Source organism: Lagopus muta, chromosome 3 (assembly GCF_023343835.1).
Source record: "Lagopus muta isolate bLagMut1 chromosome 3, bLagMut1 primary, whole genome shotgun sequence".
NCBI lineage: Eukaryota > Metazoa > Chordata > Aves > Galliformes > Phasianidae > Lagopus > Lagopus muta.
The window spans coordinates 64,071,767-64,091,540 of record NC_064435.1 but is presented as its reverse complement, the minus strand read 5'-3'; the positions used below and the strand labels follow the sequence as shown (position 1 = coordinate 64,091,540).

Here is a 19,774-nt window from a genome sequence, read left to right as displayed (position 1 = left end):
CAATACATTACTATTCTGACAATACAGTACTATTCTGTCTAGACAGCCTTCTTACTTTCAAAGTAAAGGCTTTTAGTAAAAATCTTCGTACACTGTAAACTTTTTTCCTCTTTAACATGTTACATTTTCCCACTGTCTTCTGAAAACCCCTTCAACTTGTTCATAGCTGTATTTTGAAAAGGCTTTCCTTTTTCTATTTATTCCTCAACTCCATGGAACTATTATTTATTTCCTACACCCATTAACTCTTTCGTTGACCTATTGGCATCCATTTATCCATTAGATCTGGGCTCAAATGTCTCCTTTTCTTGTAGGAATTCAGAGGTATTTACTTACAGGGTGCAGACCTTATGTTACTGAAATTCTGACATAACAGCTTTTTCTAAAGCAAGAATAATTCAACACAACTGTCACAGAAAGTACTTAAAATTCTTAAAAACTAGCAAAACTTACAAACAAAATAATTCATCAGGTTAAGTGAAAACTTATAATTCTGAAAGGAGGAGCCTTCATAAGTTTTCTGAGCTTTCTGACTTTGCCATTTGCAATGCACATGGGGACGCATTTTGAAGGGGATGAGGGGAACTGAGAGGATCTCAGAAGTCTTACTCCACAGGTCTTCCCAAGTATTTTATCTATCATATTTCTTCTCCTACAAAAGAAAGCCTCCATTCTTTACCATACCACCATGTTCAACAACTTCTTGTCCATGTGGTTAGTATAAACAATTACATTCAAGCTATCTCAGACCCTTCAGTCTGCACAACAGAAGAAGAAACATTTCATCTTTCACTTCCAAGCTCAGTAAGTTTAACTTCAAAATCTTTGCAACCAGATAAGGAGACTGAACTTAAGAAGTTTGCAGGACTCAGATAAGGAATCTTCTGAAGCTAACTCAACTTTCGTAAGTGACTTCTGTCAGGCTCTGCGTACACTGAACAAAAGTTAAACACTTCAGTGTGAATGGTGATAGAAGAGACAAGGTCTAAATTACACTGTAAGACAAATATACTTTTACACGACAGACATTTCTATTAGTGACAGATGTTCATTTTGGAGTTAAAGCGCCTCAGCAAACAGTTAACATAGAACAAAACAGATTTTTCAGTTGCTTAAGAAAGTAAGCAGAAATACCTTACTGTCAAGCTTCAGCATGACTCTTCCAAGCCCTCTGATGGGACGCGGTGCAAGAGCTTCCTGACGTTCTTTCACAAAGTTTTCAACAAGTTGCCACCAACTTTTGCAACGTTTTGCCATGAAACTCAGAACTCCAAAATGAACGACGAGTTTTTTAAGTGCCCAAGCTGCAACCACAAGAAGGAAATAAAAGGATTAGTGATTTTCAGAGGAGCACCACAAAACTATGCGAGTATGGAAGATCTACAAAAAAGAAAGAAAAGGTTTTATTTTGCATTAGAAACCACCTTGAGAATTTTGAAGTGATTTTACTACTAATCTCCTCATTCACTTAACAGACACACTTATCTACACTGAATTCAAACTGCACAAGAACAGAAGTGCCCATGCACTGCATAATTAGGCATCTAACATTTCAGCAAGGCCTAAGATAAGCAGGTGCCAATCTGTGATTCCAGTACAGTGGGTTTATCATATGTTCATATGTACATACACAGCACAGATATCATGCTTAGAACTTATTAAAAGATTATATGTAAGAGAAGTTCTTCACTCATTCCTCGAGTTCCAGGCCTTCTATTCTGCTAAACCTACCTCTTCTATCAAGAGACTGACAACAGATCACAAAGTGAGTATACAAACCTTCAACTGAAATACAACTACTGATGATTTTTGCTTTTAAACATTTAAAACATTATCTTGAGATCAGCTCTGTATCTTGGTTTGAAGATCATCACAAAAAGCTTCAGAAAAATCTACACTGCTCCTCAAAACTAGATAAAAGAAATAGGTCACAGAATGGTTTGGGTTGGAGGGGACCTTTAAGATCATCTAGTTCCAGCCCCCTGCAACAGGCAGGGACACCTCCCACTAGACCAGGTTGCTCACAGCACCATCCAGCCTGGCTTTCAATGCTTCCAGGGAGGGGGCATCCACAGCTGCTCCGGGCAACCTGCTCCAGTGCCTCACCACCCTCACAGTATTTTCTCCTAATATCTACCCTCTGCCACTTTAAAATCATTTCCCCTTGCTCTTTGCTGCCTGCCCTTCTAAAAAGTCCCTCTCCAGCTTTCTTGCAGGCCCCCTTCAAGTACTGGAAGGCCACTATAAAGCCCACTCAGAGCCTTCTCCAGGCTGAAGAGCCCCAGCTCCCTCAGCCTGCCCTTGCAGGAGACATGCTCCACCCCTCTGATTACTTTCATGGCCCTCCTCCGGACCCACTCAATGAACAACTCTTCCCTTTCCTTTTGAAAAGAAGCGTTTTGCTATCACAGATAGCTTCTCTCCGATATTCCTAACGTGGATCCACTGTACTTAACAACATTAGAAGTCTAGCATTATAGTTAAGGAAAAAAAACACACAGGTATCTGTTTACCTCCAATAAGATACTGCCCAGAAACTTCCACATAAGTTTTTTTCTAAGATATCTCTGTTCTCCTTGCTTACTGAGTATTTACTCAAAAACTAGTAAAAAAAATCACGATAAAGAATGTGAAAGCAAAGAAAGAATGCCACATACAAAACTTTCCTCAGAAACTAATGGGCCTTTAATACCCTGATTTTTTTTTTGCCACATTTTTTTTTATTCAACCTCTGTAATACAACTGATTTTACTGGAGTATCAGTGAGAACATACAAGTTGCTAAAAACATAACATGATCCTATATATCATATTTACTGCAGTATTTGATACTGAACTCCCCATCACTATATTCAAACACAGTTTTAAATAAGATTTTCTTTCTCCAAATTAGATGCATTACTTACTGCCACACTTCCGTACTACAACAATCCTCCCGTCATGCAAAACACTCCTTACGCTTCTACTTGGAGATATCCAAAATGACATCTGTGGCCCCAAAGGCAAACTTCTAACACCCACAGTGCATTTATCAAGGTTCCACAAAAGCCTATTACTTTAAAGCAATTCAGGTATATGAAGAGCTCACTCAACAATTCACTGAGATTTGGTTTGCTTGCCTCTGGCACCATCATGTGGCAAATACAGGATTTAGCCTCTTAAATTAAATAATCTAGTAAGCTTTCTTACAGAGATCATCAGGTGAACAAACAGGAGAAAAGCGCAAGTGCCAACCTGCAGCACTTAACTTGTAGGTTGAAGCTTTGTATGACAGAATGCCACTGATGGTAAATACACTGATAGCAAACCAGGGAAAGTTTGCATTTTCAAGAAGCAAGTGACACATTTGAAACGGCGTTCTAAACTTTTGCTGTTATTTAAACACAAACATTTGAACAGTATCTTTTAAAGTAACTGACTGCACACTTTCTGCAAATGGGATATCAGCAAGTCTAACAGTGAATCACACAGCTGAAATTACAGTAGGATAAAGAGTCGAGAGAAAAAGTGAAATATATATTTGACAGAACAAGCAAGCAAATGAAAGACCTTAAGGCAAGACAATACCAGGCTGACATCACTGAGCAAATGCTACAGAGTGTTCCACAATTTGGTTTATTGCTTAGCTTTTCAATTCAAAAGTCATCCTTTCACCTTATCATTTTGTGGAATAATTACTTTCTGTCCTCTACATCAAGCAATTTTAAGAGCATCTCATTCCACTGAATGAAAAATTATTTCAAGGAAAAACATTAATGGTTGCAAGATATTACTAATAATCTAAATCCTGTTTCACATGCATCCTTTCTACTAGTGTGAGTTATGCTATCAAAAGTAACCCCTTCGAACTTCAAGATTTGTTGTTGATGACGTTTGTTTTTAAACACGCTAGAAGCAATCTCCTCCAGGTCTCTGAATTTAAGTATATTTATCAGCCTTAAACTTGGAAAGTTGCAGGAAAACTTGCTTTATATGCCCTGCTATTTTCCACTACTATGTATTTTTAATACCACTTCTCTTTTATTAAACTGGGTTTATTCTCATCTGCTTTCTCACACTTGATGTGATCCACTGGTATAATTTCAGCTCTGTTCATCATTATACTGCCTTCTCATAACATTTTTGTGGTGATAGAGTTACATTCATTGTCTACAGCTAAGAAAAAGCACTTACTGCCCAGTGTTTCTCATAAGACAGCAGGTCACAAAACATTCTCAAAATTAATTTCTATTTTGGCTTGAGTTTATTGCTCAGGTAGCTGATTTAACCTTAGGGACTGGCAACAGCAGTATTCATCCATTTCAATTACAGATTCGCACTCTCATCTAAATTTGTCTGGATCAAACTTACAACCAACCACCGTTGTCTGCCTAACTGCAAAATTATTGTGCCCATTTTCCCCTCCCACACAAGCAGTTATTTCCAACTATTACACCACCCTTGAGATTTTTAGGAAACTGGAGAGTCTATAATGTCTTTGTGTACCAGGTATCAGAGTGGCCTTCACAGAAAGAGACCAGAGAAGAGTACAAGGTGGTTCTAGCCAGCTCCTCAACAGGCCTAGAGCAGACCACAGCTGAGCCAAATGTGCTGCCTCCATGAAAGCGTTTTTAAGAAAGAGCAGAAAATGCTAGAGGAGAGGAGGAAGGAACATAGAAGAGAACAGGGAGGAAATGAACAGAGAGGAGGAAGGAACAAGAAGGGCAGAGGAGCAGAAGTGCCCCATTAGAGAGCAGGTGCACCAGAGGGACTGCGGTGCTAGCCTACATGCCTCAGTGGGGGCAACACAGCCTACGGATAAGCCTACACTGAAGCACAGGGAAAGAGTAAGCAGCTTTGTGGTACTTTTGCTGCTTGCTGGACCCACCCACAAAACATGGAAAAGGGGTAAATAGTATTAGATGCATTAAAAATGCTGATAGTTAATGTTTAGAGAAAAGCCAAAAGAAATCAGGGAACTCACTTTGTTTACAGTTGGGGAAAGGACAATTCAGATTTACAACAGGCCAGACTTATTTCTAGAGTTCCTATCTTCCCTATCTACCCTCCAAGAAAGGCTACTGGAGTGGCATTCAGCTTATAAATCACTTCCTCAGACCGCTATCAAATATTCCATTCTTCTTGATATATAACAGAACAGATGCACAGATGTGAAGTGACAAAGCCAACTAGCCCGAGAGCTAGAATTAGAATCAAATTTATCTTGTGATTTGTTCACAGAATTTAGCAACATATTTTTAATGGAAATTAAAATAGATGTATGAGCTGTACTTCAACAGTGAATAACAGCAAAAATATTTTCTGTGAATACGTACAGAAACATTAAAGAGAGGACATCAAAAGGAAGAAAACAAAAGTACTCCAAACCAAAAGCATTCCTACAATCTAAGGTGTGGCACTAAATTGTTCCAGGTAACGTACATAGTAACAACACGGCAACAGACAGCCCACATTAATCCTATTAGAAACTACAGTTCATAGATAACATTGATGTTTTTGAACTCTGAACACCTGAAAACAGAAAGTCATTAAAAAACTTTAAATTTTAAAAAGCTGTATAAGCCTATAGACCTTTTCTTTTACTTCACTTTACACAAAGTCTACAGCTATCCAAAGTCATCATTTAAAAAAACACGCACAGTAATTATATTACTACCTGCAAAAGGCACTGGCAATAGCTGCACAATCCATAAATTTAGCCAGATCTGGACAATAACAATTGCCCACACAAGTGTAACGAAGTAAACATCACTAGTCTTCTTTTTTTTAAGAAAAGAACCAATCTCAGGTCTTTGTCTGTTCCCAGAAGAGGACGCAGAGGAGAAAGATGATGAAGCTTGTGGAGGTGGATCACCTTCTGTGGCAGCTAAAACAAACAAAAGCAAAGAAGTGGAAGTTATCACATTAATCTCCACCGCAGAACAGAATATTGCTCCCTACGGCCAGCTTATCCAGTTGATGATTTTGTGTTGTTGCTATTTTTATTTCCTTGTAATTTCACTAGATGACAGGAACGGCTTTCACACCGATCTGTGACTTGAAAAGCTAGAACAGGGCTGCATAGGCTTTCCCAAATCACGCATCACCATGTCAGACAGTACAGGGAGGAACAGAAAAGAGATGCTACAGCCTCTAAGAGGCCTCTTATTGCCACACATTAATTGCAAGCTAGATGTACTTTAGCAAATAACCACAAAACTCTGGAAACCTCAGGAAAACAGAAATTTTTGTATTAATTTTTTCAAGGACTCCTTTAAAAGAAACTCCTTTAAACAAAATGCACAAACAAAATGAGAATCTTAAAGAGTGTCTTCAGGTTCTGTAAAACCTTATTAAATGCAGTCCATAATGTCTTTGTAGATGAGAAGATAGGAAACTGTATTTGTCCTTTTTCTATTGTGAAGGGAAAGAACAGCAGCATTCACATGCCAAAAAATACAAAACAGGCTAACTGCCTCAATAACAAAAAACAGAACAAAACAAAGAAAAAAAAAAAAAAAAAAAAAAAGACACCTTTGTGAAACCGCTGTAGTTTGCTTCCAGCTAAGAGGGAACTTAACAATTTGAAAACAGAAAAGAAGTTCTCTTTAAGAGGAAAAGAAATTAAAACTAACGCGTAAGTTAAAAAAGAAAAAAAAAAACAGCAATAAAGAAAACCACAACTATTTACACTATAGATCTGTGGGAGACTGACTCTTAACTGTATGTTCAAAATCCAGGCAAAAAAACACCACCCACTTCCAAAATTAAATGTAAGAAAGAGCAATAAAAGAAGGCTGCCACACAATGCTCCATTCTGAAATTTCAGGATATGCCCATGGTGTTCTGTGCTTATTTTCATAATAGTCTTGTAAAATGTAGAAATAAAGATGAGAAAAGAGTAAATTGTCCACAGTCATTTCCATATTTAAAAAACAAGTTTGCTTTCAAGTACAGTTTACACTGACATATTTAAAATTTGGAAGGGTGTTTGTTTCAACAACAGATTTCTGAAGAGATTGCTCTACATCAACTGTTTTTTACCCAACTGCTGAAGTAACTTCTTAGCTTCACAAAAGGCACTCTTTAGACATTCTTAACATAACATGCTCAAAGGATTCTCTCTTGCACACTCACTATGTTTCCTCCTCTTCACAATTCCCTCATTACAGAGGATATAAAGAACATCCTGTGTTCAAGTAGACCACTCAGACACAACCAATTTCAAGCAGATGCTTTGGAAGCTTATATTCTGTCAAGTTGAATAACCTGTTTCACAGGAAACTGATGAAACCTTTCGGTTGTCAGGTCTCCATAATAGCTTATTTTTCAAGTATCCCACGCCATTCCATAAAGGCGTATTCAGAAAAATGATGGTAAAGCTCAAAAGCAGTGATGGATATCTGAACATCCTCTTTGCAACATTTTGAAGCCATTTCTTATAGACTTCTATTGTTGCAAGTGAAACGTCATGACTCAAGCTACATCCTCAAGTAAACTCACTAAAGGAAAGACATTCATCATGCCAGCTGAAAAAGACAGTGAAGTCTTTTTGTCACTGTGATGTACAGAAATTTTATTCTTCTCTGCCTGTACCTGCTCCAGTTATATCTTGTAACAGACAACAAATCAAAGAGAAGAGTAAACAAAGTAAATAAAATAATAAAGGCAAGGAAAAAATGTCCTCATTCTGAAAATAAAATTTGCTGGTTAGGTTTTCAAGATGCACAGACAGCCACATAGTGTAACTTGAAAGCTGTTTTTATATATCGCCTTCTTAGCATTTTTTTTTCAAAACAGATAAATCACTTTGATGAAGTACAAATGTGCTATTTTGTTACAAATGAAAAACAGAGGGCCTACTTTGAAATTTGTTCTTTATTCCCCCTAATTTCATGCTGTCAGAGCAAATTTAAATGTCTTCTTACAGAGAATTCAGTCACCTGAGGGTTGTGAGGAACGTTCACTACTGAATTCATCTTCTGTCACGGAAATTGCCATGGCAATTGTTGAAGCAGCAATTGAAATCATCTGACCAGGAAGCTCTGCCCCTGTAAAATATATGCGTATGTAATTTAAGAAAAAAGAAAAACAAAAAACTCAAGTCTTAAGATGCTTTACGTGTTTCTTGATATCCATTGAAGCTTTCAAATAAAACAAATTATACTAACAGATAACTGCTAGTTTTTAATATGTCTTATCTATAGTCAATGTTATCAAACACGAATGAATGCTATTAATTTTAGTACTACAACTGGAGGCAAAACACAAAAGCAGTTATTTACACTTCCCTTGCTAGAGAGCTGCTACTGACGAAGTCATTTGCAGTTGCTGACAGTTCAGCTAATCTAAAAATCTCTACAGCAGATAGTTTTACTAACCAAGATGATGATGACGTTCAGGAAAGCAGTAACAGCAAAACAGGAAAGAAGTTTCCTAAAGCAGCCATACAACTATTACTGGATAGGAACAGATGACATTTCTTTATATCCAAAATTGATTTGCAACAGGAGAAAGTTATTTTTTCTCGAAGTCTAAACACAAACCATAAAACACACATTAACCAGAAACAATTAGATAGGAGAAGCTTGCTGGATGGAGTTGTCTCAATTTCTCTCACACACAGTATTACAAGAGCTATTAAACCCACACTGATCCCTTCCTTCAAGATTAGCCTTTGATTCCCTTTTTCCTGGGCTTTCTTTATGCTTGAGGCTTTATATAGGATTCTCTAGTGTTAAATTACAGAAATATATTCTCAGCTGTAGTTAAGGGGGATGGAGCTTGATAACGAGTCGCTACTTTGCTATGACAAGGAAACTATCCATTTCAAAGATTTTCTGTAAAAAACTGAAGATTCACTTCCGTCCACATAAACCACCTTGTTATAAATGTGCTAAAATCTTCCAGTAAATTCCTCCAATCGACATGATATTGAATTTACAGTAATATAATCCCTGTTCTCAACTTCACAGAGATAGAGATTCACTTCTTACCAGAAGATTCCTTTCCATTCTGCTGGTCATGCAACATGCCTACAGTCATCAGAACAACTATAACCAGGAACACAGGAATTCTCCAGCAGCCTGCCACAGAAGCTGAAAAAGATGGCATTTTTAAACAACAAAAATTAGACTATTAATAATCACTACATTTAGGAAAACCAAGGTAAGCACCCCACTAACGAAGAAAAAACTAGGCAGAAACTGTCATAAAACAATGACAGTTAAAACAAATAAAACATGATTCTTGCATTCCCATGGAGGAATAAGAAAAGCAGGTGAGCAAGTTTCTCTATTAATAAGCCAAGCTGTTACCATGCTGTGACTCTAAACTATGCTGATACATCTAAAATTACATTAAGATATACATGAAGTAAAAACATTTTAGAAATCAGAGGCAAACCAAATGCCCCTTCCTAAAAAGAAATGGATCTATTTTAGATCTCTAGAGTGGTTATTAAGCAGTGCCTTCTTGGGTTTCAACTTTTCATCTAGTATTTCCAGAAAATACAAGACTACAAAACATAAGCTAATGCAAAATTGCTACCTGCAGCTACAAACCTCAGCAAAGCATGTCTATGTGTTCATCACAATCCCTGAAACTTGCTGCTAAAGCAAAGTAAATCACGAATACGTTCTGAAATCCTTCATCATTATAGTCTTTTATTATTTGCTCAACACTGTCACCATAAACTCATATGATAATGTAATCTGACATTCTTAAACATGTAAAATCAATTACTACAGTCATATTCTATCATAATCTTATATTTGCATCACAGATTACACAGACTACAGAGAAATTTGCTACTTTTGATATAGACTTGCTTAATGACTGCTGACACAGATGGGCTTTCTTGCTTCTAGTACTACTATTAAATGTATTTTACATATGGACACATTAGAAAAATAATTTGTTACTCACCTAAGTGAAAGAGCAGCATGATCCACACAGGGACAGAGACTGCTTTCAGGTAACGCTCGGTGCTTATATTCCACTTGAATGAAACCATCAACAGGTAACCAACTACCAACGTCCATATCTGTAAGAAAAAGACACACAGGTATGTACGCATACACACAGTACAGCTGTAAATGTGCACACACACTTCTAGCTGCTGTAGTGAGCAGCTTGATGTCAGGTTCCAATTCTGAAATGTAGGCTTCTTAAAGAAGGATCAAGCACAGGACTTCAGCCCGCATGCAAGAGGAGTGCAAAGTCGGTACTAAGTGAAAGGAGATAAGGCCACACATGCCTTTGGCCTGACATCAGTACGGTCTGAACGTGAGAGGGAATACACTCTTTGCTTGACAGAAACTCTGAAGGAGGTTATCCAGCAGAATCCAAGCACCTGCTCTGGAACTACTAGGGAAAGATCAGAGTCTAAATGCACAGGACCAGAAGCAGCACCAGTGAGGCTTTAGGGGACACAGAGCCAGCAGAGCACCACTCAGTCCACCACAACTTGCCAGCTTCTGTGCTCCAGCTCAAAGAAATAACAGGGCTTTATATCAAAGACTGCCATTAGGAAGGACAAAAAAACAAGCAAACAAAAAAAACGCTTCTCCCCAGCAGCTTTCGTTCACAGAAGTCATGACTTTAAAACTCGTCACATGAAATTTTATCAAAACTCATTTTACTGAAGCCATAAAATGGTTCTGCAGTAAAAAATTAAGTACCACTACTTCGGTTATGCTACTTGTAAAAAGCAGGTATAAATCTGCTTATCAGATTAATGACGTGAGAGAGAGAATTCTATAATTAAATCTTGAAGAATTTAAGCTTGAAAATGATGAAAAGAAGAAAGCAGAAACCATAAAAGGCTGCAGGAGATAGCTGATGCGCAGTAGAAAGATGAAATAAGTATGAAAACCTGCAGAAAGTTTCCATAATGCGTTCTCCTTAAATATACCTCATATGTGTGAGATACTTCTGCCTCAAATTCAACAAACATTCTCTGACTCCCTATCCATAACCGGCTAAGAAAACCTTTGAATTCCCATTCATAAATCCCAACAAAGCTTGAACAGAGCTGCTATTAACTGCATTTGCTGAATCAGACTTCACTGCAAAAGCTAAGAATGCACTGGCAGAGGCAGAGAACAAGCAATTAGGCAGAAAAGCAGAACACAGTGAATGAATGAGCATTCACCTCTATTCTGCTTTATGACACGGAAGAGGCAGACCCTCAGTGAAGGAGTCTGTGTGACTATTCCAACAAAGACTAAAGCCTAAAACTTATTAAAAGTCCTAGGCATGAAGATTTGAAATAAATAAATAAATAAATAAATCAGGTTTGACCCACAGCAGCATGCTAAAGGCAATACAGCTTTCAATCAAATTCATCCAGAAGTCATATTGCAGCACAACTGCAAGAGATAACTCAGTTCCAAGACAACGCCCTTCTCCTAAATGCCAGCCACACAACATCTGTGTGCACACGCCACTGGAGACAATTTTTAACTTTTAGTGACAAATTACCAACAACAGACACGCTAAGTTCAATCAATTAGATTTTCTAATGAAAAATAAACCAAGAGTGGGAGGCCAGATATGAGCCTATGGTTAACAGCCAACAAACCAAAACATGCTCCACTGCCTCTGGCTGGTTCAAGAGGTTTCACCTCAGTGATACCATGGTGCGATCAACTCACCATCAGTTTACCTTACAGCGAAGCACCTCTCAAAACTCAGCAGTGCTTCCCTACGCTACAAGGGGCACACTGAATGGGAACTACCCCAGCCTCCTTCCAACAATTCATGGCTGAAAGCAGCTGACAGAGCAAATTAACTTACATTAACAAAGAACAGGATTTTATCCCTTTCTAACTTGGCAACAGCTTAGCTCTGATTTTTGGAATTTTTTGTTTCTTTAACTCTTTAAGTGCCTTCGTTATATAATTTTTCCCTCCTTTTTTTTTTTTTTTTTTTTTTTTTCCCCCCAAATGGTCTCTAAACATTTTGGCTATGAGAACAGTAACATGACCATTGCAACAACTGTCTCCATGGAAATGAAGAATAACAGACACTGTGCTTTCACTGAAATTAAGTTTAACTGTGGATACACAAGCCACCCTAACCCACAATGCACACAGATGTGATTTATGCAGGCACAGTTAAGCAGGTAACTAATGCACACTCTTCAGATACTGCAAAATACAGTAGCTACCGTTAACTGTTTATTAAACAGAAGTCAGTCATAGATGCCTTTCACCATCTACTCTGCATTTCAAATGCTTATTCAATCTCAATATTTACACTAATGAACAACTCCCATATATCAGCATTTAAAAGCTTTCCCTCTTCCTTCATTTATTCTCAATGTCTGAGCAGACAGAGACCTCCTTCCTCAAATCTTTCTTGCCTTTTCCAGCATCTTTGCTAAATGAACAAAAAAGTTGCTTTGCTTTCAGACATATTAAAACCAAACATATAAATAAGCTGTATACTTCTCAGAACAAACAGTTCTATTACTGCAGAGCATTTTCTGTTATTTCAGCATCCACTTTTGGGTTGCAGCAGTAACTTTCAAACAGCAGATCTTTAGTTGCCTAAGCAAGTCCGAGGGGCTTCACTTCTCTTTTAATCGCCACCTGGAGTCAAAACTACACCATATAAAGGCTGCAGCTTTTACATTAAGCATCTCCTTTGGCGTTTTGATTTCTCTTTTTAATCTTATTGTCAGAAAGCATAAGATTTATTAGCACATTTCAACCAATGTTAGCAAAAGACTGTTTTCAGTTCCAGTTAAAGATGGAAGAACTTAAAAATACGAGAAATGGGTTTGGCTCTGGCATCTGTTTTCAATGAGAATGAGCTCTCTTTCTCCTCAACTCTATACAATAAATTCCACTATTTATTTACACAGCGCACTCTTGGTATCAGCAGGTTAATCTTTAAGGGAGAGGCTTTACAACTGAGCTCATTTAATACTTCACTGCTAGTGAAAGCAGCACTTCCCTTCTCTCCTACTGATGGAGATGCAGCCTCACCTCTCCTAGAGACCATACGATCATTACTTACTTTCAAAATCAAATTATAAATCAACGGGGGGATGTTTCCAAGCAAGCTGTCTCGAGTATATGCATATCTAGATTTCATACAAATCCCTATAAAAACAAGGGAATTTCATCATTTTAGGCTTTTGCAATCATCAGCAGTCATTCCCCACGCACTGAGTCTTCTCAGGCACTCCATGCTTGTTTCGCAAACTTTAAAGCAGTGTTACACCAGATGATGCCAGCCAAAAAAAGAGATCTTGTGACATTATTTCTAACCTCTTCCTCCTCCCTGGCAAAGGAATGAATGATGGCAAAAGCTGAGCAGAAAAGTACATTCTTAAAAATTGAATCCATGTAAGGCATTACACGCGTCAATAAAAGCCAACTCTCTGTCATGACAAACATCACAATGTTTTCTTCATCTAATTGAAAATGTTTTTCTGAACAAAAAAAAAAAGATAACAAGGTAAGTGAGGAATTATGGACCCATCATTTTTATTCCAGTTTTCAGAACTAAAATTGCCCCTTTCAGCCCAAACCATTCTGTGATAACAATGGATATTTTAAATATTACCTAAGCAAGTAAATGACATTGTGATTTTTTCTAAAAAAGTGCAAGCAAGTGTACACCTGTGTTATTTATTCCCTGTACTACCCTCACAGGAATGGAAATTTGCATCTTTTCTGCTTCTAGAACCTCCAGTTATGATATATAACCATTTAAATACATTGGATTTTAACATGCCATGACTTTTAAACCAGATGAAGCAGAAGCCTGGTGCTCAGCAAAATTCCAACTTTCTGAGGTGACTCAACTAGGAACTTACAGTTGGAATTCTGAGTCAGGAAGGAACTGACCTTCAAATCAATACTGTCCCGCACGAGTTAAAAGCATTTTTCATGTCTTCTGCAACATTTCCTGTGTCATGAATGTAAGGAAATACACTACACTAAGATACAGAAATCTGCAGCTCTGGGTGCTAACACTTCCCTCCTACAATTCACGTTTCCTATTTCAGTGGAAAAATTACTTATGAGAATCTTTGATAATAAAAAGCTATTCAGGAATCAAACTTTTTCCCCAGATAGTGTCTCGTGATGCCACTGTAAACCAAAGATGGAGCTTTGATTTATGTTAACTTCTTCTTGTTTTATTCCACAGAGCGCAACTAAAGTTGGTCAGCTCTATACCAACATTCCTTTCAGAAGTGGAATAAAATAAATACTATTGTGTTCAAATAATAAATACAAAGAAATATCCATCCTTACGTGGCGTTCATCACTAGGCTCAAGACTTGCATCAGCTTCAGGCCTGTAAATCACTTCAGGCATGTAAATCTAAACAGACTAATATGTCTTTTCAGAATAGGCAAGTCTTGGAACATTCTCCCAAAGCTGAGGTGGATATGGAGGAAAAGGTGGAAAACACTATGAACAGCCTAGTTTTTTCCTGCTCCTCTCTATCTTGTTTTAAATAGGACACTACAAAGTTATCTCTACCATGTTTTGATAACAAACCTGAACTTTGGTTTTGGTAGCACGCATTTACAGTCACTTCCTGACTGGCTGACTTTACAGGTTGTCACACCAAAATACCAAAAGGATGATTACAAACGGCAAAAAGAATACTTCAAAAATCAGAACTGCATTTTTCTCACTTATAGTTATGCCAACTATTCTAGTCAGATTTAACCCTCTCCTCTGCTAAAAGAGAAATTGCCCAGTAGGTGAACTCTGCAAAATACAGACGCTCTTTCTTCTCTGCAAGTGATCCCCAACAGCACTACAGAAGCAGAACATTATAGATGCCTGCAACCCCAAATGTTTGTCAGGAAGCACATTTGAGTATTTCAGTCTGACACGGATGCCTTAAGGACTGCTGACACCTAGTGCCAGCACAGTGGTGTTAGCCCTGGTGGATGCCTTTGACAGTTCCTTGACAGACAGAACTAGAGAATCGACAGGCTAAGACATACAGCACCTTCTTAGGCAATACGCCGTCCAACGTACTGGTCACAGAAAACCTTATTTCCAGATTTACCCAGCACTGTAGTGAGGAAAGGACCAATTAGGTCCTCTTACTGCATGCTACTAGCATAAAATGAGTTGTACCCAGTGTGTTCAGATACAGCCCAGCTAACAGTTTCAGACACCTACAGTTACACACACACAGAAGACAGACAAGACATATTTCTGAACCTCATCAATAACTTACGACAAACCACAGAAAAAAGATTAGCCATAGGACAAAGATCTTGACAGCCCCGTAACCAAATTCACCCTGGAGAATCCTGGCCATTATTACCACATCGGATTTAATTTACTCAGAAGATAAACGTCAGAGTCGATGCAGAAGGGCTGTAAAATTCATTTCATCCGCTGGGATGTTTATGGGAAACTAAGCATTTTCTAAATAAACACAAGCATTTGACTCCCAGTGATAGATAAATAAATAAATAAATAGAACCAAAAGCATTTCCTGTACAGCACTGCAACTGCAGAACGTCAGGATAAAGTAACTTGAATTTTGAATTGTCGTCACAGAGCAGAAAAATTTTTTGTGCCTTAGTATAGAGCTGGATACAAGATCCCTCTTACAAAGCTACAGGGGACACAGCAGTCCAAGATTAGTCTTTAAACAGTGCGAGAACTCTGAGGGCAACTATTGAAATTGGTGTAGCATATAAACAGGTATACATGAGTATATATATAGATATATATATGTATATAAACACAGCATCATCAGTCTGCTACGGAACAAACTCCTCCCTGTTTCAAAAAACATACAGGAAAATTTTGTTCTTCCTATTAGGTTACTTGATGTTCACGTAGAGCACATATCCTCTACATAACAGGCCCATCAGTCTCCTCTATTTCTCAAGCAAGCTTTTTCAAAGAAGGTGCATTAACTGTACAGCGAAAAAGGAAAGGAGATGGTGGGAAAGTGACGCTTATAGACTAGCCTAAGATCCTGGGCTTATTCTCCAAAAGCAGGATTTTACAACTACTTAAAGAATGGAGCCTATCATGATGGGATCTAGGATTCCCAACTCAAATTGCAGAAGTGACAAAGAAATACCAGACAGGAATGCAACCATTTCTCAATCTTCATTCATCAACACTGTGAATGGCTTTTCCAGATTTGAGGACAACAGCACTAGAAATCTCTGCAGTGTACTGGTGCCAAGATGCAGTTTTCTATGTCGCTATCACATGCTACTCCTGCATTTGGAGAACACTGTTCTGGAAATAAGAAATTTCATCTCTGTATCATGGCTTAGTAGGTATCATACTTTTAGAACACTAAATGATACCCAAATAAACCATAATTTTCTCAGTGAAATTCTAACAACAGACACTTCTCACTCCCCTAGTACAGCAGAGGGAACCAGAAAGGTAGGAGAGAACAGTGGACGTTCATCCTCTCTGCAACTAGCAGGGGCAGCCAGGTGGTGCAAAGCTCCCAATGAAAATAACTTTACACCTTTGCTGGACAGAATTGCATGTGCCTGGAGCACAAACAATCACAGTTTGTAAGATAAAAGCTGCCATAAACAACTGCACACTGCCACCCAGATGCAGCTCTCACTGTCAAAACCAGCCACACTGCAACAGGCATTACTGTATCTTTTTTAAGCTTTTACTAAATTATTTATACATTATGTTTCTGGCAAAAAAAAAAAAAAAAAAAAAAAAAGTGTTCCCAACTGGATAAGAGAAAAAAAAATTATTTCTTCTATATTAAGTTGTTGTGTACTGAAGTATTTCCAAACACGGAAATCTGGATTGGCTTAGCAGGCTGCTAAAATTAAGGGCAAAAAATGAGATGACCATCCCTTTTGCTTATCACAGAGTATCTACTAACAAATTTTCATGCACAATAATATAGAGAAAGAACCATTCAAATCCCAGAGAACAATGGAGCAAACTGACTTGCAATATGCAAAACTCCTGTGTAGCTAGCAAGCAGGCCATGCACATGCAAACATGGTCCTGTGATCCAACATGGAAACGAAAACTGGAATAGGAAAACACTACAAAATGTATAGAAGATGCCTGGCTGAGCAGAGGAAATTTACAAAGGGGAGTGCTGGGGTTCTCTCTTGTACAGTGTCTCAGTAAGAGAAGCAGACAGTGCCACACCTCCACGTTTCTACAGCACCTCCAGGAACAGTGACTCCACCACCTCCCTGGGCAGCCTGTTTCAATGCCTCACCACTCCTGCAAATGTATGTTTCTTAATTACCCAACTTGAACCTCCTCTGGCACAACTTAAAGCCATCACCTTGAGTCCTATCACTAGCTAGCTTAGCTGGCTAACTGGTTTGCTTAAGGAAGACCACACATAGCTCTTCTGACACGAACCCCGTGTCCTCCCAAGGAACTTGAAGCTTTATAAGTTCTGGGAACTTCTTTTTTCTTCCCAATTAAAATCTTACAGTACTTCATCAAACAGATGTCACTTCAGAAGCACCAGCACAAAGCAGAAGAATCAGATGCAGCCGAACAAGCCTGTAGAGAGCAGGCACAGCCATGGGGTAGTGCACTACTTAACTTCTTGCAGCCTTCCCACATCAGCCATCGTTACAGTGTGATTAACCAAGTCCAAATAAGGGACTGGACTTAGCCAAGTCACACAGCCTAGCAACAACACATCTACATAAGACGTTTGCCAACCCAGAGGGAAATCTGAAGCTTAGCAAGGCAATGGCACAGCAACTAACCAAAACTTCCAGTCAGTACTGACAAGTCATGCTTGTGTTCCTTCACCACTTCACCGCAGGTAAATGGAAACGCTCGTAACTCGTCTCCTTATAAAAAAGAGAACGCCTGCCTATCCTGCCTACTCAGTCTTAACCACACTCATGAGGACTGAACACATCTCCCCGACACTTTCCAGCACACGACGATAATTCGGAGCAGAAAGCCACGCGCATCCCTTCCTCCCATTTTCACACGCTCTCCAACACCACAAACGCACTGGTGTAAGCGGCTCAAACCAGCCGGCGGGACACCTGGCAGCACACACGCGCCCGCCTTACGGCTCCCGCGACCTCCGCCGCGCAACAAGTGAGATGGCGCCGGGCCGCGCCCAGCCCCGCCGCCGCCCCTTCCTCCTTCCCTGCGGCCCCGCACTCACCCACTGGCTGCTGAAGTAGTCCAGCCCCTGGCAGATGAGGCGGGCGGCCTGGGCCAGCAGTACCTGCACGCCCAGGGAGCTGCCCAGGCAGTACAGCCCGTAAAGCAGCGGCCCGCCGGCGCCCAGCAGCAGCAGGAGCCGCCGGCGTCGCAGCACCTGCTCGCCCAGCGCCTCCACGCCGTAGTTGGCGAAGCAGAGAGGCAGCAGCAGCGCGGCCAGCAGCACGGGCGTGCGGGAGCGCTGCAGGCGGCCCAGCCAGCGGCGGCCCAGCGCCGTCAGCGAGCTCTTGAAGGGGTGCAGGAAGGTGCCGCACAGCACGGCCCACAGCAGCGGCCGCAGGAAGGCCTCCAGAATGAAGTAGACCAGCACGGCGGCCCCGCAACACAGCCCCGCGAACAGCAGCGCGCCCGTGTTGTAGAAGGCCTGCTTGATCGGCTTCTCCAGCCGCGGCAGCGACATCCCCGCCGCCCCGGCCGGGCCGCCCAGCGGCAGCCGCGGCGCAACCGGCGCCGCGCCCTCCGCCCCGCCGGGGCAGCCGCCCGGCCGCCGCCCCGCCGCCGGAGAGCCCGGAGGGGCCGCCGCGGACTCTCCGCCGTCAGCCATGGCGCCCGCCCCGCGGCTCCGCTCCGGCCGCCGGTGCCAGGGGGCGAGGCCGCCGCGGGAGGCGAGGGCGCGGCGAGGCGGCGGGGCCTCTAGTGCCGCCGCGCGGCTCCGGGCCCGGGCGGGGAAGGGAGTTGCCGGCGGGGAAGGGTGCCGGGAAATGTAGTTTTCCTACGGAGGAGCCCGCGGCCGCGCCCCACCGAAACGCGGCCTGACAGAGCGGCGAGGCGAAGGGGAGGGCGGGAGCCCGGAGCGCCTTCTTTCCCTCTTGGGAAATCGCCGGGCGAGGGCTGAGGCTGCCCGGCTCGGCCGCGGCTGTTAATGAAGAATCAGAGAGGAGTGAGATGCAGTGCAGCCCAGCACACCTGGGCTCGGCAACTTGTCCTCGGCCCGTGTCCTGCAGCTCCCTCGCAGCTCCGTTAAGCTCTCTTCCATTCCCAACATTGCACGCTCTGGGAGCAGGTAATGCTTCACAGTGCAGTGTCATAGCAAAGGTGGAGAGCAAGACAGGTCAGAGCTATTAGAGAACTGTTCTTACCTGAGACCGCTCTAGCAGCAGGCTGTTTCACTGTCATCTGTGCTTTTACTGAACATTAAACTCACCAGAAGTAGTAATGAGGGGATGTTTAGACGTGACATTTGTGATTTTGTGTTGCATATCATTTTATTTATTTGTGAATAATATAAGGAGGAACTATTTCCCTTCATCAGTCATACACCAGACAATACATGAGGTGCCAGCTAGTGTTGTAGAGACAGTCTAAATGCCTCTATTAATGTGATTGATCTGAAGGAGCCTTTTTGAGGGCAGGGATCCACTACTTTTGTAGCAGGTAGATGTTGTCCAGCTGCTTTCCTATCACAGCTTTGAGCAACCTTCAGCAGGTACTGACCCTATTGGCAGTGCCACCACAAAGCCTCTGTAGCAATCCTCCTGAAAGTGAAATGCAGCAAGGTCCCAGGCTGGAACAAGTCAGGATTTGCTCAAAATGCAACAGTCACAGAAACAAAGGAAAGGATCTGCTTACCTTTAAAAGGCCTCAAGGTGTTCA

At 40.8% G+C, this 19,774-nt stretch overlaps 1 protein-coding gene and 1 long non-coding RNA gene across 4 annotated transcripts in view; both read right to left on the bottom strand.

The window, feature by feature from the left end:
- The window catches only part of TMEM245 (transmembrane protein 245), a 67,949-nt gene extending 49,224 nt beyond the window's left edge, over nt 1-18,725 (bottom strand). For 2 of the 3 annotated variants that reach the window (XM_048938826.1, XM_048938827.1), the window contains exons 1-6: nt 18,123-18,593; nt 9,906-10,023; nt 8,975-9,076; nt 7,922-8,029; nt 5,656-5,865; nt 1,135-1,304 (exon numbers count right to left, since the gene is read on the bottom strand). In XM_048938826.1, coding sequence (XP_048794783.1) covers nt 1,135-1,304; nt 5,656-5,865; nt 7,922-8,029; nt 8,975-9,076; nt 9,906-10,023; nt 18,123-18,581 — 1,167 coding nt within the window. In that variant the 5' untranslated portion in view covers nt 18,582-18,593. Of the gene's footprint in view, nt 1-1,134; nt 1,305-5,655; nt 5,866-7,921; nt 8,030-8,974; nt 9,077-9,905; nt 10,024-18,122 lie in introns of all 3 variants that reach the window. The other variant, XM_048938824.1, reaches the window with a different exon arrangement.
- A 262-nt stretch (nt 18,726-18,987) lies between these two features.
- Nucleotides 18,988-19,774, bottom strand: LOC125690467 (uncharacterized). The gene is made up of 3 exons (XR_007375689.1): nt 19,751-19,774; nt 19,326-19,656; nt 18,988-19,190 (listed from the first exon to the last, which is right to left on the bottom strand). It is a non-coding gene; the product is annotated as an uncharacterized LOC125690467 (long non-coding RNA).